The 26,184-nt window shown below is 48.5% G+C and overlaps 1 protein-coding gene and 1 long non-coding RNA gene across 2 annotated transcripts in view; one reads left to right on the forward strand and one right to left on the reverse strand.

The window, feature by feature from the left end:
- The window catches only part of LOC139702641 (uncharacterized), a 35,288-nt gene extending 28,501 nt beyond the window's left edge, over positions 1-6,787 (forward strand). Inside the window, exon 3 of the long non-coding RNA XR_011705212.1 lies at positions 6,679-6,787. This is a non-coding gene — a long non-coding RNA (uncharacterized lncRNA). The remainder of the gene's footprint in view (positions 1-6,678) is intronic.
- Pkd1l3 (polycystin 1 like 3, transient receptor potential channel interacting) overlaps positions 1-26,184 on the reverse strand; it is an 81,360-nt gene that overhangs the window by 17,989 nt on the left and 37,187 nt on the right. The window contains 17 exon segments of the mRNA XM_071604159.1: positions 1,031-1,127; positions 2,401-2,590; positions 3,628-3,886; positions 6,625-6,841; positions 7,357-7,565; positions 7,950-8,149; positions 9,220-9,366; positions 10,688-10,866; positions 12,909-13,010; positions 15,134-15,364; positions 19,132-19,325; positions 19,917-20,139; positions 20,904-21,035; positions 21,974-22,100; positions 23,129-23,235; positions 23,754-23,954; positions 26,037-26,168. Of these exon segments, the coding sequence (XP_071460260.1) occupies positions 1,031-1,127; positions 2,401-2,590; positions 3,628-3,886; positions 6,625-6,841; positions 7,357-7,565; positions 7,950-8,149; positions 9,220-9,366; positions 10,688-10,866; positions 12,909-13,010; positions 15,134-15,364; positions 19,132-19,325; positions 19,917-20,139; positions 20,904-21,035; positions 21,974-22,100; positions 23,129-23,235; positions 23,754-23,954; positions 26,037-26,168 (2,947 nt within the window).

A 26,184-nucleotide genomic window follows, 5' to 3' on the forward strand; every position in this document is an offset into this window, starting at 1 on the left:
CCTGCACTGGTCCCTCCCAGCTCTGCTCTTAGATTTCAATTTGTGCACTTAATTGCTCAATGTCATCTCTCCAGATGGCCTGTTTATTCCAGAGGCAATGACCTGATCCTTCCAGGCAGTGTCATGCTGCCTAGGGCAAGGGTGGCGTGGAATTGACTTTAGTTGGGCAAGAGGGACTCTTCAGGAGTGACAGATCTACTCTAAGTCTGAATTGCAGTGATGGTTACATAACCCTCTAAATTTATTAAAATCAGCCAATTGTGCACTAAAAACGAGTACATTTTATGTAAATTTTGTTCCTGAGCCATCATGGCTGGCATGCAGCCAGAGCTCTCTAAAGAATGGCCAGAGAAATGGTGGAATGAATGTTTAATTGTGCCAAGGCTGGCATAAATTTGGAGATGCCAAACTGGAGAAAAATTACTCTTCTCTCCTCAAAGAAGATTTTAATGGGCCTTGTGGATCTGTAGAGCCAACACTTTCTCCTAGAAAGAAGAACATGGTCCGGGTTGAGGCAACTCCACTGAGTGATCATGTGTGGACAGGGGCTCTGGTTTGTTTGTTCCTGACTTATTTTCCCTGAAGGTTGAGATGGGTTATTAGAGGGTTCATTCTACTTTCTTTGTTCCTTTGTTTTTGCATCCTCTCAGTGTCAGTGCTCAGGAATTTCCATCTGGAAGAGCTACCTTGACCAGGGACTTGAGTCTCAGGAAGAAAGCTGCTTGCTTGGAACACACAGAGAGGGCAGTCAGGGTAGAGAGAGGGAGGTCCCTGAGGTGCCTTTCTGGATGAAGGGTCATGCTGGGGTGTCAGAGCAAAAGGCTGGGGAGGGAAGGAACAGGCTGCTGGGCAGACAAGGGGCCACTTTTGTCTGACTGGTTTGGTGTGGCTCCCAAATCCAAGGAGAAGGCTGGAGGAAGACGGCCCCCACCCCCCCGCAGGCTGCAGAGGCTGGACTCTGCAGTTGTATGGCCTCCTCAAGACCACTAGGTGGCTAGGACCCTGCTTCCACCCACAGAGGCCCCATTACCTGGGCTGGACAGATGTCCTGGAAGTGGGGGCATAGTCTCCTCCTCCTCCTCCACTCTCTTCAAGACCAGCGCAAAGAAAGCAGCAAAGCCCAGTACCTGCAAATCACTGGGGTGAACCCCGAGCCCACCCTGGAAACTCTTAGGGCTGGTCCGAGAGGGACAGGACATTTGTGTGCTGGGCGCAGGAGCCAGGCTCTGGGGCAGGCAAGTGGGAAGCTGGCCACCCTTTGCAGAGAGAGAGGCAGTGAGGAGGAGTGAGAGCCACCAGCCAGGTGGGGTACTGGCCAGACTTGAACTCACCAAGCCTGCCCACCTCTACTCGCCCACAGAGGACTACCCCAGCCTGTGGGCTTCCAACATAGGGGCCCTCCTCCCCCTCCTCTGGGTGCGAGAACTTCAGCCTTCAGTGGTGCGAGAACTCACTCTGCACCTACTCTGCACTACAGTAGGGCTCTGCAGCGGGTGGATGGGAACAGAAGAGTCAGGACACACCTGCACCCTTACTATTCTAGCCTAGTCTATGGGGAGTTCTCGAAGGTTTTGAGTCTTATCATAAAGTCTGTTCAGAGTAGAATGGGAAGCAAAGGATAGAAGGAGAGTGGGGACTTGGTGATATCCCACAGGCGTCAGGAGTCACCAAGTGCCCCTCCTTTCTGCAGCCCCCACCCCAACACTAACTCCTCCCTACTGCCAGGGGTTCCCCAGAGATGGCCTGTTGACTGCTCCTTTCAAGGTGAGCTGGGCCCCCACCCACCCAGCTCCAGGTCAGGGCTTGGTGTTTCTTCAATTCTAACACACGTGTTGTAATTTTACCTTTCGGAAACAGAGCATAGCTCCTAATTGGTGCACACACTTAATGACTGAGCATTATATTATGAAGGAAAATTTCTTTTAAATTGCCATTCTCTCATAATCAAAAATATCTTAGAATTAAGGAAACAGGGTATTCATATTTATAGATATACCTAGGGTCCAGGGCAAAATGTTTATGATCTTAACTTCTCCTTCTTCCCAGGTCCTTGCACCTGTTAGGCAAGCTCTACCACTGGCTACATCCCAGCCCTGGGGTCTTAACTGCTTCACTTCAGGTTTCCTCCCCTATAGAATTTCTCACAATTCCATAATCTCACTTGATTATGAAAGCAAGTCTCTGTACGCGGCACCAATCCTGACCCAGAGCGAGTGTCTGATAACATGGGTTATTATGCTGAGGCCTTCATGACCCTCCCTGCACAGAGCCTGCACAGAGGTGGTGTTCCATGGAGGCTCCTTGAATGAGTCCACGGCCTAAGCCCAAGGCAGGACCAGTCATGGGAGGGTAAGGGCAGGTGCAGGGAAGAGGGTGGCACTTTGGAACAGGGGTTCTGACCTTAAGGGGCTGAGTGATGAACACACTCTCCACCAAGGATACAGCCATGGAGATGAGCCACCGGAGGGAGCTGGCCCGCCCATAGTGCAGTCCATAGAGCATAGTGAAGAAAGCCGCCACACCTCCCGTGGCCACCACCAGGAGCCAGCCCACCAGGACGCACCACCAGGGCAGGCCACCACGGGGCCTACTGGCCCATGGAATACTACAAAGGAGAGTGGACAGTCAGGGTGGTACCAGTGGCTCAAGTTCAAATCCTTTTCTACCCTCATCATCTACATGACAGTGGCCAAGCTCCTTGACCTCCCAGACCCTCTGTTTTGTCCTCTGTAACCTGCTACCTCAAAAGACTATTCTAGGTGCTGGGGTTGTAGTTCAGTGGTAGAGCACTTGCCTCGTATGCATGAGGCACTGGGTTTGATCCTCAGCACCACATAAAAATAAATAAATAAAGACATTGTGTCCATCTACAACTAAAAAAAATGAAGACTAGAGTCTGTCAAGTAAAAGCAGTCTCATTCAGGTCTGCTGGAAGAAAGCCCCCCAGCTAAACACTTTACACAGACGTGCTCCATTATTCCCTCATAGCAATCCTAGAAATGGGCTCCATATAATTTTTTTCACTTTTATCATGAAAAATGTCTCATCAAAAATTATCAAGCACAGAAAACCCTAGGTACAGCAATTGATTCCCACATTGTCACCACCTTGACACACTATCCCATGTGTCCCTGGCTTCCTTCTCCCTTTATTAGGGAATATTTTAAAATAAGCTCCAGACATAATACAAAATCTAATTACTTCAAAGTGCAACTCAAAAATGATCATTTTCTTACCAAGTTACTATGCCATCATCACAGCTAACAAATGAGTAATAATTCCTCAGTGTCATCTCATAACCTGTCTGTAGTCAAACCTCACTATTAATCTTAAAAAATATATAATTTGTTTTAAGTTTGAAACAGGAGATACCCATTATCACTCCCACTTTACAAGCGGAGGAGGCTCAGAGAGGGACTGGCCCAAGGAGGCACAGCTAGGAAAAAATCCACACGAAAATGGCTACAAATTGTAAAGTGCTGTGCCCAGGGTTGCAGGTGTCTTCCAAGACAGCCTGGTTCAACATGCTTCCTGCAGGAGTCCCAAGTCCCTTCTGCTTAGAGGTCTGGGGTGAGAGCATCCTCCTAAGGTTCCTCAGGATAGGATGCCCCCTCCCACAGCCGCCACGCTGTCCTGCTCATCACTGGGAAAGCGGGTTACCTGACAGATGCTGGGGCCAGGATGCCCAGCTGTCCCCCCAGACAGCCCTTCAGGGTCTGCAGCTGCCTGAGGGCCTGGGCGTGGCTGTGGCGCGGGAAGCCTCCGGGCCCCACCAGTCTCAGCTCTTGCTCCAGGTGCTGCAGCTGAAGGTAGAGACACTGCCTGTAGGCGCTGCCCTTCCAGGGGCTGCTGGGGGCCAACATGGGCTCCTGGCACTGTGCTTTCTCTGGGGGGAAAAAAGAGAAAGCCATAGCTGAGCTGACACGGAGCCAGTTCCAGTCAAGATGGCAGCCGGGACAGAGGCAGCTGCCACCTCCCTGAGGATCCTAGAGCCATCCCCACCATGGCCTTGTCCCATCTGTAGACACTTCACGTGGTAAGTCGTGAACTCGGCATGTCGTCTGTGAGTCTTGATCTTGTTTAAATCATAAAACGGTTCAAACAGAAAAGTGGAGAGTGATAAGAAGAAACCGCACACCCTGACACCCAGCTGCAAAATCAGTTCCCATGTGTTTTGCCAGCACCCACCCCACTATCCACATGGATTATTTTGAAGCAAATTCTGAAGTTTGTATCATTTCATTAAATAATTTAGTATATTTATGTAGAAGAGAAGGACTTTAAAAAAATAACCATGGCATTATGAATCTTTAGTAATTAACAATATTCCCATCAAATATCCAATCAGAGCCCAAGACCCCCTGATAATCCCATGAATATTCTTCTACAGTTGCTTTGTTTAAATTTCAGATTTAAAAAAAAAAGTTTTTAATTTTTTTGCTGTTCTGGGGATAGAACCCAGGATCTGCACATGCAAAACAAGTGCTCTACTACTGGGCTACAAACCCAGATTCTCTGAAACTTTTTAAACATCTTTCGTTGTTTTAAATTGCAAAAGTACCAGATTTCTTGTGAGGAAAAAAAAACAACAACAGATTTCCACTATTCCTTTTAAGAGAAGCATGCCTTTTAAGGGAAACGTGGACTCTATAGGTGGAACCAGGCCCCAGTCCCTGGGCAATGGGCTGGAAGGCTGCACCCAGGACATGCTGTCCTGCAGTGAGGGCTGGGCTCTGAACCCCTGTTCACCTTCCCAGAGGGTGTGTGCAGCTGGACACAGGAGATGGCAAAATGGAGCCCTCCCCCGTGATCCCGTCCCAGTCGCCAGTGAGAGATGAATGGGAATAGTTTGTGTGCAAAGAGAAGACTGTGGTGGGAATGTGTGCCACAGCTAGATCCTTGCCCTGGGCCTCCCTCACTGAAGCCTCAGCTGGAAAGTCCAGCGCCCAGCACACTCTATTGCAGGGCTCCTGCTCATGTTTCCAAGAAGGTGCCATCGCTACCAATCAAAACAGAACTAACGAAATACCTGCTTTGTGACAGGTGGGTGGGGGGCTAAGCCTTCTATATATCTTACAATCTTGTTCAGTCCTCACAACTAGCCAAGGAGCCAGGCGGATTAGTGCCCCCATTTTATAGAAGAGGAAACTAAGTCTCAGAGAGGTTGATCAACTTGTCTCAAGTGGCACAGTTGCTATTGCATTGGGAGATCTTGAGTCAGGCTGTGTCCTTAATTCCAAAGCCTCCCAACTCAGGGCCAAGAGTCCACTGAAAGCAGAGCCCTGCCAGGATGACCTTCATGACCATGGGGTCAGTGTGGCCTGGCTACAAAGGCCCAAGTGCTACAGTAAGGGGATGGGACTTCATCTGGAGGACAGTGGCTCTCAAAATTCAAGGTGCATGAAAAGCAGCAAGGTGCCTGGCTGGAAATGCACATGCCTGGCCTGCCCCTGGAATATTGAATCATAGGGGTTTGGACCAAGATTATGAATTCAAATCACCCATTCTATAACCCACACTGTGTTCTAAGCAAAGTTGAGACAGTGACAAGTCTGAGTGCTAAGACCCATTACAGCCATGAGGTGAGCAGTTTTGCTGTATCACAGGCTCCTGCCACGATGTTCTGCCTCACCCTAGGCCAAAGCAACAAGGCCAAGCAACCATGGACTGAAACCAGGAACCTTTCTTCCTTTTAAATTGATTATCTCAGGTATTTTGTCACAATGATGGAAGCTGACCCAGATGGGAAAATGATCAAGAGGAGAGTAAGGAGACTGGATCAAACCACAACAAATGCCATAAGTAGGACATGAGACAATGTTACTAAATTCTAGCTGGATATTATAGCAAAAGACACTGAATTTGAGATCTCCTACCTCTGCCGAACAAGAGATCAACAAGTGGTAGAGAAGCATTAAAGATATAGTGGCTTCAACTGAGATTTTCCTTGACTTCTTGATTAATTAGGAGGATTGAGTAGGAATAGAGAAAAGAACTTTGTCACTCTGTGAATCAATGTCCTTTAATGTGTACTGCTGCCCTGGTCGTCCGTCATCTTGTGTCCTGCCCCACACATTTGAAAGCAGATCTGGGTCAACTCTGCAGCTCTGACACTTTACAGGAAAAGGAACATGGGGCACAGAGAACTGAAGCATCCTTCCAAGGTCACAGAACTGGTCACCCCAAGACAAGGCAAATGGGTGGCTCTCACTTCATGAAGTTTGGGGAACAGAAAGGATGGTGCAGACTTTAAACAACTCTTTACACAATTTATTATTTGGCCATGAGCAGTGAATGTAAGGAGAGGCATGGTGGCCAAATAGCAGGGGCCCAGAGCCTGGGAGACTTGGGTTGCTCCCCCAAGAAGGATGCTTAGACAGAACCAAATGTCGGGTGAGAAATGGCCAAGCAGAGAAAGGGTGAGTGACATTCTAGACTGCAGGGCCAGAGGGGTCCAGGGCATAGTGAAGGCAGCTAGGTGTTGGGAGGACAGCTGCGTGCCTGTGGTGTAGAAAGGGAGGTGACTGCAGTTTGAGCAGAGGCTGGTAAGGGCACCACCCTGTGACCCTCTCCTCTTGGCTCCAGAATTTTGCTTCTCTGGGCACAGAAATGTCCAGGCCTTACCATTCACTTGTACAGATCCAAGAGTAAGTGTAAAAGGTTCTCCTCTCTTTTCAGCCTCTTCCTGGAAGCCCTGCCCCCTTGTGTTCTGTGGACGAATGAGGTCTTCCACCAAAGCCAGGAGGTTGTTGATGTCCATCGAGCCCACCAAGTCCCCACCGACGACTGGCGGTGGCACCTTCAGAGCTTTGAACAGCGAGCTGACAAGTCTGCACACATCCTGCAAGGCAGCCCCGGTGGGGTGAGCAGACAGAGCCTCAGGGGAGGGCGTGCTGCTTGGGGCAAGAGCACACTCCTGGGCTCAGCAATCTGCATTTGAACCCCACTCTGCCCACTGAGGCATGATCTGGACCTCCCAGGACTTCTGTCCACCACTTCTAACATCTTTTTCTAGGATATAAACTGACTCCCTCCAGGTTGTGTTCCTCAGAGAGGCACATGGGAAATAAAAGCATATCCAGGGCAGAAGGCAGCAGGAGTCTTCCGTGGGCTGCCAGCCTGGGAGGCTGTACCGAGTGGACTGTGTCACACAGTAGATACTCAGAAAGCACATGTGTGTGTGGGTACACATTTGTGTGTGTGTGTGTGTGTGTGTGTGTATGTGTATTAGTTGGTGAATCTTGGCAACTGAGGTTGAAATGGCTTGAGGCTGCTGGGCCCCAGCCCCACCCCCACTTCTGCCTGAGCTAGAGTACCCCCTCCCCCAAGCTGAGCTTGAGGGCATGCCTTGGTCACTGCTTCAGGTGTCAGAAGGCCATCCTCCATGGGCTGTGGTGCAGGAGTCAGCTTGGGGGTCCCCCAGTCCTGCTTCCCCGTGGTCTGCTCCTTTGGGACCCGAGGACGGGTGTTTCGAAAGATCTGGACAATCAAGAGGTTGATGGGGAACATGAGGATGGAGCTCTCCAGCCCGATCATCACTTCCTGCCAAGTGAACTCAATTTTACCTGGGAAGAGAGAGGAACAGGGCAAAGGAAGACACAGTCACCAGGAGCCAAGTCCCCTCCACTGCTTCCAGAAGGCGGCTGTGCAGTGAAGGATCAACCGGGCCCTACTCCTGGGATGTCACCTCAAAGCCTTTGGATGTCTTGCCTGGCAAAAGTGTCTTTGTTTATCCGGGGCTGTGGAACATGTCAGATAGTCTGTGCTGACAGTGTCATTTATGGTGGGCCTGAAGCACATGGTGTCAGCTTAACTCTGGGGGACTGAGGGCTAAGATCATGTCTACGTGGCTGGGCCCTAGTAAATCTCTGGATCATAGTGGCACGACTAGCAATGAAGACTGATGTCCACCAGCCACTAGCTCTGACCGTCATGACCGCAGGAATTACCCAAGTCCATCTTTTGCTCAGCTGGGTCCTTGGGGACACCCCAGAACACGATACTGGTCAGCATGGTGCACAGGAGCAGGGAGAAGCAGCAGGACACCCTCTGAACGCGTGTGAAGTTGCTCCGAGCTGAGCCGCTGAAGATGGAATACCAGATGTGTCCTTCCTGGAAGCCCGTGGAGGTTTTCATGAAGAACAGGTGGCTGTGGGCAGGCAGGGAGAGGGGACAGGTGTTTGGAGAGAGAGGAGTGGGAGACCTGGTCTCTCTAGCTGCACGGGGTCCCAGCCTGCTCTCTTCTAGCCCTGGGACCTTGGGTGAGGGTGCTAACAGCTGCACCTCAGTTTACTTGTCTGTGACCTTGTGAGGCACTGGGTTCAACTCTCAGTACCATATATAAAAAAATAAAATGAAGGTCCATAGACAACTAAATATATATATATTAAAAAAATAAATTAGGGCTGGGGATGTGGCTCAAGCGGTAGCGCGCTCGCCTGGCATGCATGCAGCCCGGGTTCGATCCTCAGCACCACATACAAACAAAGACGTTGTGTCCGCCGAGAACTAAAAAATAAATATTAAAAGAATTCTCTCTATCTTTCTAAAAACAATAAAATAAAAAAAAATAAATTAAACAAAACTTCTTAAAACAAATGTGGATAACAGCAGACCCTACTTTACCACATGGTTGGAAGGATGCAAAGTTGTCATTTTTGTAATGCATTTGGGACAGTAATAGCACACAGATGAGTGTTTAGTGTTCACACTGTTATTTGGGGTATAGTTTTAGTATAATAAACTATAATATTATTAATTTTGCTATAATTAGATTATTATTAGAGCGTGATTAAAAACTCCTGGCTCTGCATTCAAATGGGATTTGGTTTGAGAGAATAAAAATTGTAAGGCAGATTCCCAATAACGGCCCCCGATTTTCAGTAAAAATTCAAATTGTTTCCTGTGAGTGTAATGGAGTTTAACCACAGGAGCTGCTCAAGGGCCCAGGCCCTCCAGAGTGCCCAGAACTGAGATTCCTGGGGCAGGCCTGTACTCATTAGTCCATGCCAGTGCCCTCCAGAGCTGTCCAGTACTTTGACCACCACATTGAGGCTTGTGGGTGGGCTGGACTTAGGGGAAAGGTACACAAAGAGAGGACTAGTGGCCAGCAACAGTGATTTTCCATGTCATCCTGATCATTCATCAAATATTTGTTGGGCACAGTACTGTGAGCCAGATACTGCTGGGCACCAAGTGCAGCGAAGAAAGAAAAAGAACCTGAATTGTCTCCTATCCTGCTCTGTGGCCACTGGAAACACCTTGTCAAGGACACAGTCTCCAACATTGATGGACAGCCATGAGTTGCAGAGGAAATACCACTTCTGGTCCATGGCCAGGTCGTAGACCATCACCCGGCTCACGTACCTGGAAAAGGGACATGCGGTTGTGAGGATAAGGTGTGGGGAAATGAGACTTCCCTGGGCACCCTGAAGCTTAACACCTTTACAGCCCTGAACCCCAAGAACAGGAGCTGCTGGAGAAAGAAACTGCATTTCACTTCAGTGACTTTGGCACCTTGATCAAAACTGGCCTCCTGTGGGGAGCTGGGGAGCCGGCTCTGGGAGGCTGAGGCTTGTACACAGATGAGCTGCAGGAGGGCACATTTGGAAACTCTTGGCCCTCCCCGTGGCACCTGGCCAGGGCCAGTGTCCAGCCATGAGTCAGTACAGCCAAAGCTGTCGAAAGTGCAGGCAGGTGCAGACAGAACACACTGAAATGACCCTGTCTCACCTTTCTAGCCACACGATCAGGCTACCATCTATCTGGACCTGGGACTTCAAGGGTCTCATCTACCCTGATTGAGGAGGCCTGAGGAGGAAATGGGAGCATCTTGCTTGTCCTGGAGGTCAGCTCCAGCAGCAGCTCTCCCTGTCACTGTACAGCCAGTAAGGACAGTCACAAGAGCAAAATCATTTTCCCAGTGTTCACTGCACTGTGCTGAGAGGAGAATCTCTCCACAGGCATTTCTCATTTCAGGGAGGAAGGCCCATCAGGGGTGTAAGTCACTATGCCAGGGTCAGGTGACTAACACGTAAGGATGCAGGGCCTGGAGTGAACCAGACCTGTGACCCAAACCAGAGCTCTCCATGGGCCTGTTATTAGGCTGCATTGCAGCTGGACCTCCACCCTGCCCATCCTGCTCCCCTTCCTCCTTCCCAGGTCTGATCCTGGACCCCTTAATAGATACCCAACACACTCATCTCCATCTCAGAGTCTGCTTCCCAGGAACCACCCAATGGCTGAGGCTCATAAGGTACAGATATTTAATCCCTTGGTTTAATTAAAGACAGTGGTGTAAATGCTGTGTTGTTCTAAAGCCTCCATCTGCTGATGGCAAGGCAGGCTGACACCATTCATTTAGGTCACTAGTTTGGGCCTCAGACATAATGGGGAAGACCTTGTTCTGAACTTGCCACAAGTGTCAGATTGTTGCTGTAGAAGGGTGAAGGATAGGCTAAGCCTGGACACCAGGGCTGTAACTTCCAGTCCTCTTGCTCCCGATCTGGTTTGTGTGGATCATGAACCAGGTGGTCCTTCTGACCCCGGTTTCCTCATCCTCATTGAAATGGAGGTCCATTCTGCATGTTTTGCGGAGGCTTATGAGGGCCAAGAAGGCAACAAATGTGCAGTACCTCCCCCCAGCCTGGACTGTGAAGGTCCTCATGGTTTGCTTTCTCTGACTCACCAGGATGGCTGGTCCCCTGAGTTGTCATGCCACAGCCTGAGGCTCCGCAGTTCTCCAAGAGGGAACAGGGTAGAAAGCAAAAAGACATCCACACCTCCTCGCTCAAAAACTGGGGAATCAGGGTCTGACAGGTGATGGGGCTCACTCTCTCCATCTAGGCCATAGAGGGTGACAGTCACCTGAAATCCAGAGACCAAGAGTAGCCATCTTCACTTGGGGACTGAGTCCTGCTGGCCTTGCTTAATTGGGGTGGCTAGAAACCAACAAAAATCAATGAAGCACAACCCTTTTACCTTTTCCTCTCCTCCCGTCTTTGACCTGCCTGTTTTTCAGTTGAATGCAGATTTGGGGTGGCCCTATCTGCATTCATGTCTTCAAGATCAATTAAGTTAAATTTAAAAAATGGTTGCTGGCAACATTTTCGAACTTCTCATATGTTTATTTGTAAGGGCTGTAGGGCAAGAAATGGTTTCCTTCCTGTTCTAATTGTCTGTTTTCAGTGCTTCTGAGTACCTGGCTCTGGGAGTGAATAAAGGAGTACCCACTGCTTCGAGAACACATACTCCCAGGGCCACTTTAGAGCTACCAAGTAAGAATAGTGCAGATTGGACCCAGGAATCTGTTTTTCTGAAGCTATCCAGGAAGTGCTGATCGGCAGTGCCTGGTTTTCTGAAACAAAAATAGCATCACAGCAGATCCTGCCTGTGCTGCCGCAGCCCTCAGCCTCACACAGGTAGTGCTCCCTGCACTGCATCCAACCGCCACCCCTGGCGGCTCTTTCCCCAGAGACTTTCTTTGGCTGTTAGAACCAAAGAAAAGCCAGAGAATGAATGGCCCGCACATGCTGTTCTCATTGTGGGAGGTGGAAGACCAGTGCCTCGGTTCCCTCCTCTCTCAGGTGGGATATTCTGGGGACACATGTTTGTCACTATTTTTGAGTCCCCCAGTAGCCTTAGACTCGGGTGCCCACAGAGATAACCAGTTTGATCAGGTACCTTTCATCGCCTGCCTGCCTTCCCCTGTATGACTTCCTACTCCCCTACTCTCATTCCCTGGGACTCCATCTCTGATGAATCATTTGCACTTCAATTCTTGTGTCAGAGTCAGCTTCTATAGGAGTGTTTTCCCACCTCCACCATTGACATGGGAGCCAGATGCCCTAAACCTTGCCAACTGTCCCCTCAGAGGCAAGATCACCCCAGTGGCGAGCCACTACCCTAGGGAAACCCAATTAAGACCATATGCCTGTGAATCGGGGGGTTTTCATTCCCCTCCTATTGAGGTCAACTATTTAGCATCCAACAGAAATGAGATGGATAGTTCATTGGCTGTATGAAAGTGATTCCTAGTACTTATGTTGGGTCAGACAGCTGATCTAAGACCTAAGATACAGCGATAAATAAAAGTTTTAAATTTAAAAAATAAAATAAATATACATAAATAAAAAATATAATTAAAAAAATAAACAGAGAAATACCCTACTCTCATGAAGCCTGATTTCATTTTCTAAAACAATGGAATTTTCCCCAGGACTGTGTACACAGTGATGATGGTTCCCAAACTGTGCGCCATGGACCCCTCAGTGTCAGTAAGGGAACGTGGAGGCGGCTGCAGGGGATGATGTGTTCTGGCGAGGGAACCAGCAAGGAATATAAGACATCATAGAGACAGCCCACATGCACTCCTTCACTGAACTCGAGGACTTCAGAGAGCCTGTAAGTAGCAGAAATATTTTCTTCAATAGCCCTGATCAGCTGCTGGAGGACAGGCAGCTCTGCAGACTGCTGAGCCCTAGTCCGGCTGTCAGCCCATTGAGAGTGTAATTCAAGATTTTTCCTTCCTTCCATTTCCCCTTCTCTTCCACACATTATTTCCCATTTTTCCTTGGTAAGTTTACCGAGTGACTACCTCCTCTGTGGGTAAACTTGCTTTTGGGCAACAAACTGAAAGTCAGCATGATTCTTTGGGAGAAGGGAGAGATGAACAGCTAGACCCAGCGCTCCCTGAACCACTCCTCCTCCTCATTTTAAATATTGGGGCTTAAGGTCATATTTTGTATGACAAAAAGATTATTTTTTCTAAGATATAAAAAAAAAGAAAAGAAAAACTAGGAAAATATTCCAAGAACACAAATCCAGTGTGCTAAAGTCACTATGGCAGAGCAAGCACTTGGATGGGTGGGACATGCAGATCAGTCCATAGGTCTCCTGTGGTGAGGTACCTTTGAGGACGTGGCTGCCCCTCGCCGGTGTCCTGTGTAGACTGTCACCAGGTAGTGGTACTGGGCAAAGGGATCATTGTCCTCTAGCACTGTGATCTTCACCTGAACAGAAGGACAGTGTCAAGAGGACCCTACCTGAAACATTTACCCATCATACACCAGCCAAGAATGAACTGGGCCCTCATGAAAATTAAAGGGTAAAAATAAAATTATGTATGCTATTTATCATTCCATCTGGTGAGAGCTGTACCTTATAAAAGCAGGGTTTTCAGTAAAAAATATTGGCAAAAATGAAAATGTTTAGATTGCTTTCCTTAATAATCATGACCCTATGTGATTAAATTGGAAGTGAACTTGGCACTAATCTGAGAACATTCACATTTGAGCTAGTAAACCATGCAAACTCTTTTCACATGTAATTTCTTGTAACATTGTAACCAGATTTGCTTCTGAGGTAATTTGAAAGGAATGAAATGTTAAAATAGTTTATCAAAAACAAAAACAAGGTCAACAATCTGGAGTTGATCAGAGGCTGTAGTGACCCCTGAGACGTGCTGCTCAGGTTTCCCTGCAGTGGGAGGCTTGTTACTAGGCACTGTTGTCAGAGACACCGTGGTCACCTCTTTGAAGTGGTGCCTCCTGAGGTACCTGGCATCCAGTGACTTCTCTGTGAAGTGCCTGGGTGTGATCACAAGACCTGGGCCTCTCAGCTGGGCATGGTGATGCACACTTGTAATCCCAGCAGCTCAGGAGGCAGAGGCAGGAGGATTGCGAGTTAAAAGCCAGCCAGCAATTTGGTGAGGCCCTAAGCAACTTAGAGAGACCCTGACTCAAAAAAATAAAAAATGGGCTGAGAATGTGGCTCCGTGGTTAAATGCCCCTGGGTTCAATCCCTGGTACCAAAAAATAAAATAAAATAAACACTTGGAGTCTGCTTTCTGGGAACCAACCTGCAGCTGAGGCACTTAAATATTAATGTTTAATCCCATGAGTGAATCAGAACAGTAGCATGAAATGCTGAAACCATTGTCTTACTAAATGTCATCTTGTTACCATCCTGAGTGGTGCTGCTGGGGAGGAGGGCTGAGGAATGGAGAGGTTGCAGAGCTCTGCCACAGTGCAACTTTGCACCCACTTCTGTGTTACCTTAACTATTGAAGCCCTGCCATGAGTCCAACGTGATGCATATGTGGGGAAATTAACACTACTGTCATTTCAAACCATTTGTTGCATAACCTGCTATTTTTTGGCCATGCTTCTATCCTCAGACTGGCCCTATACTCAGGGAGAATCTAAGTTTACATCCCAGCTCCTGCCTGGTGACTTTTAGCCAATTTATTGACAGCTTGGTCATTTGCTACCTCCTCTTGAAGATGATAGGAGTACTGTGCAATAGAGGATACACTCAGCAAGTTTGGGGTGTTCAGACCTTACACATTCCAAAGAAAGGATCGGCCATTGTATAGATCCTGGGAGGTCATGGCTGAGTTCTTGGGAAATCCTGTGTGACGAGAGAGCTTTTGTATTTCTGGGGCATGGGCCAGGCCAGATTGCCTATGCCCAGTGTGACATGTGGCAGGAACTTTGGGCCATGCTCTACCAGGCTGACTTTGTTGATGGACACTGGAGAACCAGTACCTGAGGTCAGTCAGATGGATGCTCCCTACCTCTGTGGTTGACTTCCAATCAAACCCAGGACGCCACGCTCAGGTGAGCTTTCCTGTTGGCAGAACTCCCCGTGTGCTGTCACACGGCATGACTGGGAGAGTTAAGTCCCATCTGTGGACTTTCCAGGAAGGAACAAGCAGAAACTGTGCCTGTCTCTCCTCTGCCCCTGCTCATTTTAACCTGCATCCTTTCACTGTAAGAACCTCTAACCGTGAGCTCAACCACTTTTCTGAACTCAGTGAGTCTGTCTACAAACCATTGAACCTCAGGGTGGTCTGGGACTCCCAGCAACAGTACCTTTCTCATGAGGCTGCTGTGTTACATGGGAGTAAACTGGTCCTCAGTAAACAATCAGCATTGTATTCCTGACAATTTGATAAAAAGGGACATTTTTGTAGATAAAGAGGCTGAGGGGCCAGTTTGCTTGAGATGACCCTAGGGGTAAAGCCTGGTTTAGCAGTTAGCTCTCAGCAGCTCACCCGGGGTCTCCCCCTGAGGCCCCTGCAAGGGGTGTTCCCTTACTCCACCCTCCCATGCCCTGGAGCACACAGCCTCACCTTAGCCTGATCTTGCGCATCCTTTCTCCTGGCCCAGATCACCACCAGCACATAGACCACACAGAGGCAGCCAACGGTGGTCACCACCACAGGGTTGTCCTCAAAGGTGGCAAAAAGCTCAGCAGTCTGGTGAACATCGACAGCATTGGGCATCACCAGGAAGGTGCTTCCGAAGAAGGTGAGGTGGTTGCAGAGGCAATGGGTCTGGGAGGGGGTGGTCCGCGGCCCTACCTGCAACCCCCAAGAGACCATGGGTAGAAATGCTTGGGAGCTCATCCCTGACTCCCTTATGCCCATGAGAAAAAAAAAAAAGTCCACCTTGGGGTGGACCCTCCACAATCAGCCTTCTGTGTCCACAAACTCAGTCAACCTCAGTTGGGGGAGGGAGCAGGGAAGCTCACCTGTATTGAACAGGTAGACTTTTCCTTGTCATTATTCTCTAAGCAATGAGGTCTGACAATGATCACGTACCATTTTAGTTATATTAGGTAATATCCTGAGTAATCTAGATATGGTCTAAGGCACACATGAAGATGTGTATCAGTTACGTACAAATACTACATCTTTTTATCAGGGACTAGAGCTTCCGAGGGTTTCAGTTTCCACAGGGAGTCCTGGAATTCATCTCTGTTGAATACTGTGTGACAACTGTACTAGGGTGTGGAGCCTCAGGATTCCTTTGGGCTTTTTATATTAAAAATTAATTTTAGGTCTGGGGGCATAGCTCAATAGCAGAGCACGTGCCTAGCATGTGTGAAGCCCCGGTTTCGGTCTCTACCACTGCAAAAAAAAAAAAAAAAAGTTATTTTCCAAATTCAGAGGACATTATTTCTAGCAAGCATCTTCATAGCCACACTCTCAATGTGTAGCTCTGAACATCCTGACAACCTGCCTTGCCTATTTAGAGACATGTCGCAGGTGAAATTTTTCCCTACCCCCAGAAATAACCATTTTTTTTTTTTTTTTGCAAATTTGGGGCCTCCCATCCTCAGTCACCTGATGCTCTTTCAAAAAAAATTAATAGATAAACCCCACAACTCAGTACTGCCCTTTTATTCCAAGGTCCATCTCAGGATGGAGGGGTTAGAAGACTGGTATCTGGAAAGTTCTCTGCTCAAGCACCAGTTGAGGAAGAACCTCCCACAGCCCTGTTTTTATGACCCAAAGGTAACTCATGTCTCTTTCCTTTTTTTTTTTCTTTTTTGGTACCGGAGCTTGAACCCAGAGGCAATTTACCACTGAGCTATTTCCCCAGCCCCTTTTTATTTTCTTTTTGAGCCAGGGTCTTGATAAGTTGCTGAGGGTCTTGCTAAGTTGCCCAGGATAGCCTCCAACTTAGGATTCTCCTGCCTCAGCCTCTCAAGTCGTTGGCATTACTATTGTGCGTCACTGTACCCACCATCTCTTTCCCTTAATGAGCCACCAGCAAGTCCCACACGTGGGCACAGTGCCAAATCTTTATTAGAATTTCTGGTGGTTGTTAGTGCTGTGGTTGCTCATTGTTTTTCTCATTGTTTCCTAAACCTAGTCATCATTTGGCAAGAGCTGTGGGCCTCACGTGAACACCTGTCATGCCTGGAAGGAATGGGGCTGGTTTCAGAGAAGAGACTCAAGCAGGTGCCAATGATAAGACCTCAGTGCTGGTGCCTAGAGACTAGTCTTGATTTAGGCCCAACATCTTTCCGTTGAGGGTTTCCATAAAGACCTTGAGGTCAGTGGCTTTCCCAGCCTTTTTCCAGCACAGGGTTCTTTTTCTCTTTCTGACAGTTCTGGGGATCCAACCCAGGGCCTTGTACACACTAGACAAGCACTTTGCCACTGAGCCACACCCCCCATAAGGTCCCTTTGAACATCAGTGAGTAATCTGTGGACCCTCCTGTGACCACAGTTGCACCTTTGATAAATGAATATCAGACCCCTTGTGATGATTCTGCCTTTATCCTGTAAAGGTCCTGAGGTTCAGACCTTTCTTTGGCTATTTAGAGAATTCAGTGGTTTTCCATTCACTCTTGAAAACCCATTTACTTATTTACAACTCTGCAATGAACTCTGTATAATGATCTAATGTCTCTATGTCTGTGTCTGTAATGAGCATCAAGTCCACCATTGGATTAATCATGATTTTTGGTCCATACATACTCCCACACATGACCTCTGAACATCCATGGTTTTATATGCCTGCATTTGTAGGTTCATCTTTTAATAGCATAATAAGCAATGCATCTAAGAGCTTACCACTGTAATCAAAAGCTAAAAATCTTCCAGTAACAGGTTTAGCTAAGTAGTCTTCCCCCAACCCATTCCCAACCGCCTCCCAACCACCATCTCAAGCCCTTGGTGATTGTGTCCTTGATTTCTGTTTTACAGCATTGTTATCAACTAATCAGTGTTTAACACAGCAATTACTTTAACCTTTGGAGCACCCACTGAGTGCCAGGCACCATACTTAGTATTTTACACCCCTAAGCCCACCCACCTCTATGTGGCAGCTATCCCTCATTCCCATTATAGGATAGGTAAGCTTAGAGAAGTGGGGTGACTTATCCAAGCCACGCTGCTAGTGTAGGAAATGAACCTAAGTCTATCTGATGGCAGAGTCCACATCCCCAGCCCCACACCATCCTGACACCTTGATCCCCAGGCCTTTGAAGATATCTCTTGTGGGTATTTCATGCCTTCCAGGAATACGCTGGCTTCAGAAAAGATGAAACACACCCAGGGCTGGTTCCTGAGGCTCAGAGGCTTGCATGGGGAGTGTGGGGAGCTTGCTTTCTCTTGGACATCTCCATGTGCCCCTTCTTCCTACTGTTTTGGAGGCTCTCTGAATGTGGCAGCCCAAAGCCAGGGCAGAAATTGACAAGGCAGTGGAAGCCACCCAGGAGGAGCTCACTCTGAGTCCCTCTGTGGCTCTGGTGGGACATGGCTTCTTAGGGCCCATGTGACAGTTGTTAATAGACATGTGCCATTTGCTTCTTGTCTGTGTCCTCTGCTAGACTGAGAGCTCATTGGGTCTTCTCTCCATATCCCTATCGCCAGGTCATGGTGAACACTCAGTGAACAAAAGAAAGAAGGTGCATGTGGTCTATGTTGGGACAGGTGATAGATTCAATTCCACATGGAGGCTGCTGACCTTGGGAAGGGCACGGAATTTAGTGGAAGTCCAACAGAAAAGGTTCTGATAACTGCAAGGCCAATGTCTGTCCCAGGACATTGTCACAGGCCTCAACTTCCTGGGGGCAGAGCTGAGTTGACCTGAGACAGGGGTTTGATTGCAATTAATAAATCCATGTGCCACCTGGGGCTTAGCAGGACTCACTGAGTGCTGGGGAAGTGGCACCACGTATTGCTGAGGTTGTGCTCTGGACAGAAGGACCTGGCCTTGAGTCCCAGCTCCTCCACATATCAGGTGTGGGATTTGAAGCAACTTAGTTGAGTCTCTAGAGCCTTTGTTTTATTGTCTGTAAAGTGGAATAACAACTCTCTCGAAGTTCATTATGAAGAGTTGACAAGCTAATGCAAATAAGCACAGAACACTGTGCTTGGAACAGGATAAGGGGTGCAGCAATGAGTTCATTTCCCATCAACTCAATGGCACGAGGTCCTCCTGAGTCACTCATCCACTTGTTCAATGATCATTTGTCCCCAGTAGTGAACAAAGCACAGCATCCCAGTGCCGGGATGGGGCACCCAGTGCCCTGAGGGAATCAGATATCATTTAAGTGACAGGCAGAGGCCAAAGACCACCTGCTCAGCAGTCTGCAGGAGGGGCATGCCCTGTGTTTACAACAGGAGATATGACCTAGTCACACTCAAGATCAGTTTTCTTGAGGAAGCAGTGCTTAGGCGAAGGCAAGGGGGGCATTCTGGGCACAGGAATGGTACATGCAAAGCCCCTGGAGGGGCATGAGACACCATACCAGAAGCAACAAGAAGGGACCTACAGGAGCCAGACACTCCCTTCCAGCCCACCTCGTCTTCTTTTTGCTCCCTCTCCTTACCCGACATCCAGAGTTGCCCCAAGTCTCCTGGACCTCATCCCAGAACACACAATGGGATAGGAAGGTGGTAATGCCGACAGTGAGATTCCCACCAGGGCCAGGCTCCAGGTCAGACTCAGGGACCACTGTCAAATAATAGAGACCTTCTCCAAAGGGCAGGTCCTCTGGGCCCAGGATCCATGTGGACAGCTCATCTGTAAGAAGGGGCTTTGGTCACCCAGAAGCCTCACTGAGACTGGAGCTGGTATCATGGGAGAAGGGGGACCAAGATGACAGGGTAGGGAAACACCCTGAAGTTCTCTCCCTTGTCCTAGGAGGACTGTTACCTCCTGATAACAGGAACACAGAAGGGGCACCCCTGGTCAGTGTATAGAACACATCAGAAAGACAGGGGTCACATGCTAGTTCTGTTCCTTGTTGGTGTGTGGGATCTCGGATCAGTTACTTAACCTCTCTATTATTATCTTCACTCCAAGAGTTGATAGTTGCCACTGCCACCTCACTGCACTGAGGTCAGTTCTGTGCATGCTTAACAGCACCTTCGGGGCACATAGCAAATACTCACCTAATTTTGGCAAAAAAATAATACCACCACCAACAAAAACCAGCCACTTAAAAATGTGGCACTTAGTTTTTTCTTTGCTTTTCCCCTCATGGCTTCTGATCCTCACAATTAAAACTGAGATGCCTGGGAGGGTCCCCAAGAAGAGGACATAGGATTGGGAGACTAAGGGGGAGTCATTCCTGAGAAGCAGCTCAAGAAATAGCCCAGGGATCAGGGCTACCTGGAGCAGACACCGGTGGCAAATGAGTTTGGGCATCGTAGCTGGTCTTGTTGGGGTGGTAGCCGTAGCCCAGGCTGAGTGTGAGTGGGACTCTGGGTCTGCCATGCAGCTGGATGCCCAGAGCCGCCTCCTTTGATGTCACATTCACCCACAGAGCTTCAGAGCTGGTCAGGCTCAACACAGTTGGCTCACTGTGTCCTTCCACAGGCCGGGGCAGCAGGATCTGTCATCAGAAACAATCAGATCAAGAGAAGGAAATGCCAGCCAGGCAGCATGAGGGCTTCAGTGCAGAACTGTGCAGGGCAAGGCCCGGGAGCTGAAACCAGTTCTGCTTGTGGTGTTAGTTTCCTATGGTTTCCACCTCAGATGACCACAGACCGGGTAGTGTAAACCAATGCAAATTTGTTATCTCACGATCCTGGAGACCAGAAGTCTGAACTCAGCTTCACAGGGCTAAACTTGGCAGGGTTGGCTCCTCTGCAGGCTCTAAGGGAAAATCCACATCCTGGCCTTTTCCAGCTTCAAGAGGCCACCTGCATCCCTTGGCTTGTGGGCCCCTGCCTCATGTCACTCCAACCTCTTGCTTCTGCTATCAAATCACCTTTTCCCCTGGGGTAGTCAATACCCACCTCTGCTCACTCTTATAAGATCCCTTGTGTTTCCACTGGGCTCACTCAGTAATCCAGGCCAATGTTCCCTCCTCAAGATCCTCAACTCAGTCACAGCTGCAAAGTCCCTGGGAACATATTCACAGGCTCCAGGGATAAGGTTTCATATAACCAAGAAAACTTGCTACGTACCCAAATGTTGGTAAATGATCACATATTTGTAGTTGCAAGTTAAATACAATGGTTAAGGTAGGGTAAGGATCATTTTGAATAATTCTCTTCTTTAACCACTGTTGTCATAACTGGACAACTTTTGATCCTTCCAGGTTGGAAAATGAAACAGAGTGCCATCTGGATCTGACTGCACTTCAACTTCTACCTCGATATTCTCCGATAGGTTCTTTACAGGGAGGAGCTGTCCACTAGGGCTGGTCAGACGAAGGCCACCGACAGTTCCGCTGACATCAAAGTGACTTCCAGCCTGGAAGGGGCTCTTTGGGAAACTCATCATCTGAAACCAAGAGCAGGGAGCATTGGCTAAAGCCTGGAGGGGCTGGAGGTAAACAGTTCCTTCATGAATGATGAAGTCCTAAGAGGGCGCAAATAGCCCTTGCCCTATGGATGGTGGGGGGACCTGGCCTCAGCTGCTGCTTTTCAAGCTATGTTTCTGGCCTCCGAGGGTGGCCCTGGAGAGCTCAAATCAGACTTGCTTTGGCTGAGCAGTTACTAGACTATAAAACCATCCAAATCATCCTTCCCTCAAAGGCAGTATAGTCTGACCGCCATATTTTGGGTTCTGCTCTATAGATTCAACTCACTGTGGATCAAAAGTATTTTTTTTAAAGTCACATCTGGACTAAACAGGTACAGACTTTTTTCTTGTCATTATTCCTTATAATGCAGTCTAACAACCATTTACGTAGCATTTGCATTGTATCAACTATTGCAAGTAATCACATGTGATTTAAAGTACCTGGGAGGATGCGCATAGATCATGTGCAAATACTATGCCATTGGGCATCCACAGATTTTGATATTCACAGGGAGTCCTAGAACCAGCCCCAAGGACATCAAGGGATGACAGTCAGTCTCTAAGGGGAAGACTCGTCTGCTCTCTCTAGGTACAGGGAGTTGGTAGTCTGCTGGGCCTTAATTTGGGGATGGGAAGGGCCCTGGTCTTGCCAGTTCCTAGTTATGGAGCTCAACCTAGAGAGCTCTCTTTCCAATGACTATTTGAGAAACAGGAAGGATCTGGGTATCCAGAGCTGTAGGACTGAATCTCAGCTCTACCCCTTACTGTGACTTTGGCAAGTCTTTGAACCTCATCTATAAAACAAGCATAATATATTATGTAACTGACAGGGCTGCTAGCCACATAAATGAGCGAACACCGCGACAGCACTTTGTGAACTATAAAGGGCTGACCCAAAGAGGTTATTGCTATGTTACCCTTATATCCACGGGCGACTGGCTGCCCTCTGTAGAGAAGAGGGGGGCCACAGCAGGCAGAGTGAAGGCCACAGAGTTAGCAGCAGCAACGTGCACTGGGGAGCCTTGCCGACTCCGGGGGTATATTCTGGCCACAGGATGGAAAAAGACAGAGGAGAAAGTCAGGAAGATTCTATACCTTCTGCCCTGCAGGGAGCCCAGCTTTACCAGCAGAGAGGGCAGCTATATTTTGATGCCTTTAGAAAGTTCTACATGTTTGAGCCAGTAGATGTGGCACCAAAGGCATCTGGTCCCCTGTGCTGGACTGGAGACTCCATGAGGACAGGGCTTTGGCCAGGTTTTTCATTGCTGTACCCCCTCAATTCCTACAACAAATATTTCTGAATGAATAAATGAGCACAGATGTAGACATTTTTCCAGGTTTATCTCCCCCACCTCCCTCAACCTTTCATGTCATAGGCTCCCAGCCCCATCTTTCCTGGTCATTGACCTTGTCCCATTTGAACAAAGGGGGACCAGGTTTCAAATCCTAGCTCTGATCTGGATGCTGCTTTGGAAACTTCCCCTGGGGTCCAAGAAAGCAACCCCAGAACAAGGACCCAGGAGAGCAAGGCTGGCATTTGGTGCAGGGAAACACAGCGACATCTGCAGCATCCCCTGCAGTCAGGTGGAGGGTTAGAGGGGGAAAGCACCCAGTGCTGGGCCAGTGCTGGGTGAGAGATGAGTCCCCCATGGAGAAAGGCCCGAGGTGAGTGTGTCTTGAATCCATGCAGGTCTTTCCTGGCCGGCACACCAGGACATGGGATCCCCGTGGATCCTAGACATGTTGGGCCAGCCCCATTCACTCAGCCACCTTGCCTGCACATCTCTGATATGAACTTCTCTTGGTGTTCACTCAGGTGGCTCTAACCCTGGGCTTGGCACTAGATGCCTCCCTTCCTGACCCGTATAAATACTCACCAATCTGAGAGGGACATTCTCTAGGTACAAAGACCTTCTCTAGGTACAAAGCCCTCCTGGGTCTAAAGCCCATCCCTTATCCAAACCCCAGGTCTGGTCTCCTAGGCCTGCTGTCACAGGGTCTTGGGATGTAGGTGTGGAATGAGTGAGGTTAGAGCATGAGGTTTTGGGGGGATGCACAGTGCAGCTGGTTACCTGTTTGTGTACACAGAGATGGCAGGGGTGGTCAGGGTGGCTGGAAGGCCCCCAGGCAGTGTCCCCAGAAGGAGGGCAGTCTGAACATGCTCTGCAACCCTGAGAAGCTGGGGCACTGTGGCAGTCTGAAAAGGGAAGCCAGAGAATATCATTATGGAGTGTGGTCCTGTACCACCTATGGTGACTCTCAGCAAGCTAGTGTGGGAGCTCCGGCAGGGACCAGGGAAGGACAGGAGAGTGAGGGAGAAAGATGGCTCTGTCAATGGTAAGAGTAGGCACTTATATAGGTTCCAAATGCCTGGCTTGAAATGGAGGTGCAGAGAGTATAGGTGACTTGGGGAGGTCACATGTTGTTAAAGAGAAGTGCTGGGACTCACAAAATTGTGTAACCAGCCCCATAAGTGACAGACAGGATTCAAACTCAGGCTGCCTGGTTCCAGAGTCCATGCTCTACCTACTGTACCACAGTGCCTCCCAGAGGTGCTGCTCTCTGGAACCTTTCTTCTAGCTCCTTGAGAAACACTTTAACCTCTGTGCCTCAGTTTACTCATCTGTAAGGTAGGGAGAAAGATCCACCTACAACTGCTAGTGTGAGCTGGTCATGCAGAAGGTATAAGGTCGGCACCTGGCCTAGGACACCCACCTGGCTACTGTTGGTCTCTATGGGCTCTTCTGATCCATTGCTCAAGGAAGCTTCCAGTACGCTGCCCACAGCTTGAAACAGGTCCCTGGTGGCTGCCTGGTGCCTCTGGTCATCAGGATGGGCCTTAGTACTCATTGTCAATAGGGCCTCACTGGCATGCTGCAGAGCGCAGCTGGCCTCCCACTGGTTCATTCAAAGGAGGAAAAGCACCATGAGCCATGCCTGCAAGGGACTATCCCCTGTGCCATTCTAGGGACAAGGGATGCAGTGAAGGAGAACAAGGCAGGAGCATAAGCCAGGAAAAAGCTGATCAGGACCATTATATAAGCTACCTATAGTTCTAACTTGAGACCAGGACCTCCCTCCTTACAAGGCTCTGAGTTCTCCCAGAAAGTAGCCTGGTCTGCCTCTGAAGCCTTCCCAGAGGGTGTCACACAGTGACCTGCATGGGTGTGCAGTAGGCGTGCAGTTACATTTGCTGACTAGGTGGATGAATGGAGGTTAGATGGATGGATGGGTAGATGGATGGGTGGAAGAAGATGGATGAATCCATGGGTGGGTAAGTGTGGGTGGGTAGGAAAATACCCGGAGAGTGAATGAATGGATGGGCATAGTACTTCTTCCAATATTGTAATTATACATGTATTTGTGAAATTATTTGTTTAATGTCTGGCTTCCATAGTAGTCTGAAATTGCCAAGAAGGTAGAGTTCATGTGTGTGAGTTACTGAATTCTCCATGAATTGGCGTACAGCAGACAGGAAACATTTGTTGAGTGGGTAAATAAATTAATGCACACAAGGAAGGATGGATAGGTCCATGCATATACGCATGCACACAAACAGATGGGTGCAAATGGATGTGTGCATGGAAGTGACCCATCAACAGCACCACAGCCCCTGTAACTAAGAGCAGCCTCCCTGACTTCAGGCTGGGGGATTCAAGGAGACAGCCCCTGCCAGGTCGGGTGGGGCAGAGCCAGGGGAGTTCTTCCCTCTTTCTGTTTGGGCATAACCTGGGAACAGGTGCTTTGATTTGAGTTCTCCAAGAAGCAGATCTCAAGTCAAGGATCTGAGAGCAAGCAATTTATTTGGAGGTGATCCCAGGAAACATTGGTAGAAGAGTGGAGAAATGATACAGGAAATGATACAGGCCCTGGGTTCGATCCTCAGCACCACATATAAATAAATAAATTAAATTTTAAAAGGTATATGTCCAACTACAACTAAAAAATAAATATTAAAAAAAGAGTAGAAGCCAGGGTGATCAAGCCTGTTGCCTGGGGCTCAGTTCTACTGGGAGTTACCCATCAAGAGGGCAGGGAAGCTGGGGTACGGGACACTAGACCCGTTAGTCACTGAGCAATATATGAATTCCCTGCCATGTGGGCAAGCTGGAAAGGTTCTGGGGTCAGGTCCCCGGGCTAGAAAGGCAGGGAGCTGGAATCTGGATGTCAGGCTGGCCTTCCCTGAGGGCAGGAACAGGGTGGGTCCACAGTAGTATCTGGAACATATCCATGGTGTCCAAAGATGAATGAGATCCAGCCACTCCTCAAGATGCTCACCAGTGGAGAAGATAATGCTAAGTGAAGTTAGCCAATCCCCAAAACCCAAATGCCAAATGTTTTCTCTGAAATAAGGAAGCTGATTCATAGTGGGGTTGGGAGGGGGAACATGAGAAGATTAGACAAACTCTAGATAGGGCAAAGGGGAGGGTGAGAGAGGGAGAGGGCAAGGGGGTAAAAAAAGATGGTAGAATGAGATGGACATCACTACCCTAAGTACAGGCATGAAGAATACATGAATGGTATGAACATACTTTGTATACAAGCAGAGATATGAAAAATTGTGCTCTATATATGTAATATGAATGGTAGTGCATTCTGCTGTCATATATAACAAATTTGAATAAAAAATTTAAATATATATGTTTATAAAAATTTAAGTAGAAAAAAATGTATAACCTCAAGTTAGAATGTGAAAAGATCTAGACAATATCATATAATAAAGTCTCCAATCCTAAAAAAAAAAAAAAAAAAAAAAAAAAGATGCTCACCAGTAGGTGGAGGTTGAGGGTATGGGTAGACAGACCATCACACCCAGGGTGAGACACAGGGGGCTTCTGGAGGGATGCCTTCCTTTGTACCACCCATGCAGGACCCTTAGGAAGAAGGTGGCAGGAGCCTTGGCATACTGGGAGAGCCCTGTGACTGAGGGACCCCTTTGACTCCTGCACTGAATCAGCTCAGTGGATGGAAACGTCTTACCTGGGCCAACGATGTGAGCTCCTTACTGTTGTGGGTCACCTCCCTCAGCACCTCAGCCAGGCCCTGCACTCTCTGCATGTCCTCCAGGTTGGTGGCAACCATGGACAGCGACTCCAGCACATGCTCTCTGACCTTGGCACAGGGAGGA

The sequence above is a fragment of the Marmota flaviventris genome, chromosome 18, assembly GCF_047511675.1.
Source record: "Marmota flaviventris isolate mMarFla1 chromosome 18, mMarFla1.hap1, whole genome shotgun sequence".
Classification (NCBI taxonomy): domain Eukaryota; kingdom Metazoa; phylum Chordata; class Mammalia; order Rodentia; family Sciuridae; genus Marmota; species Marmota flaviventris.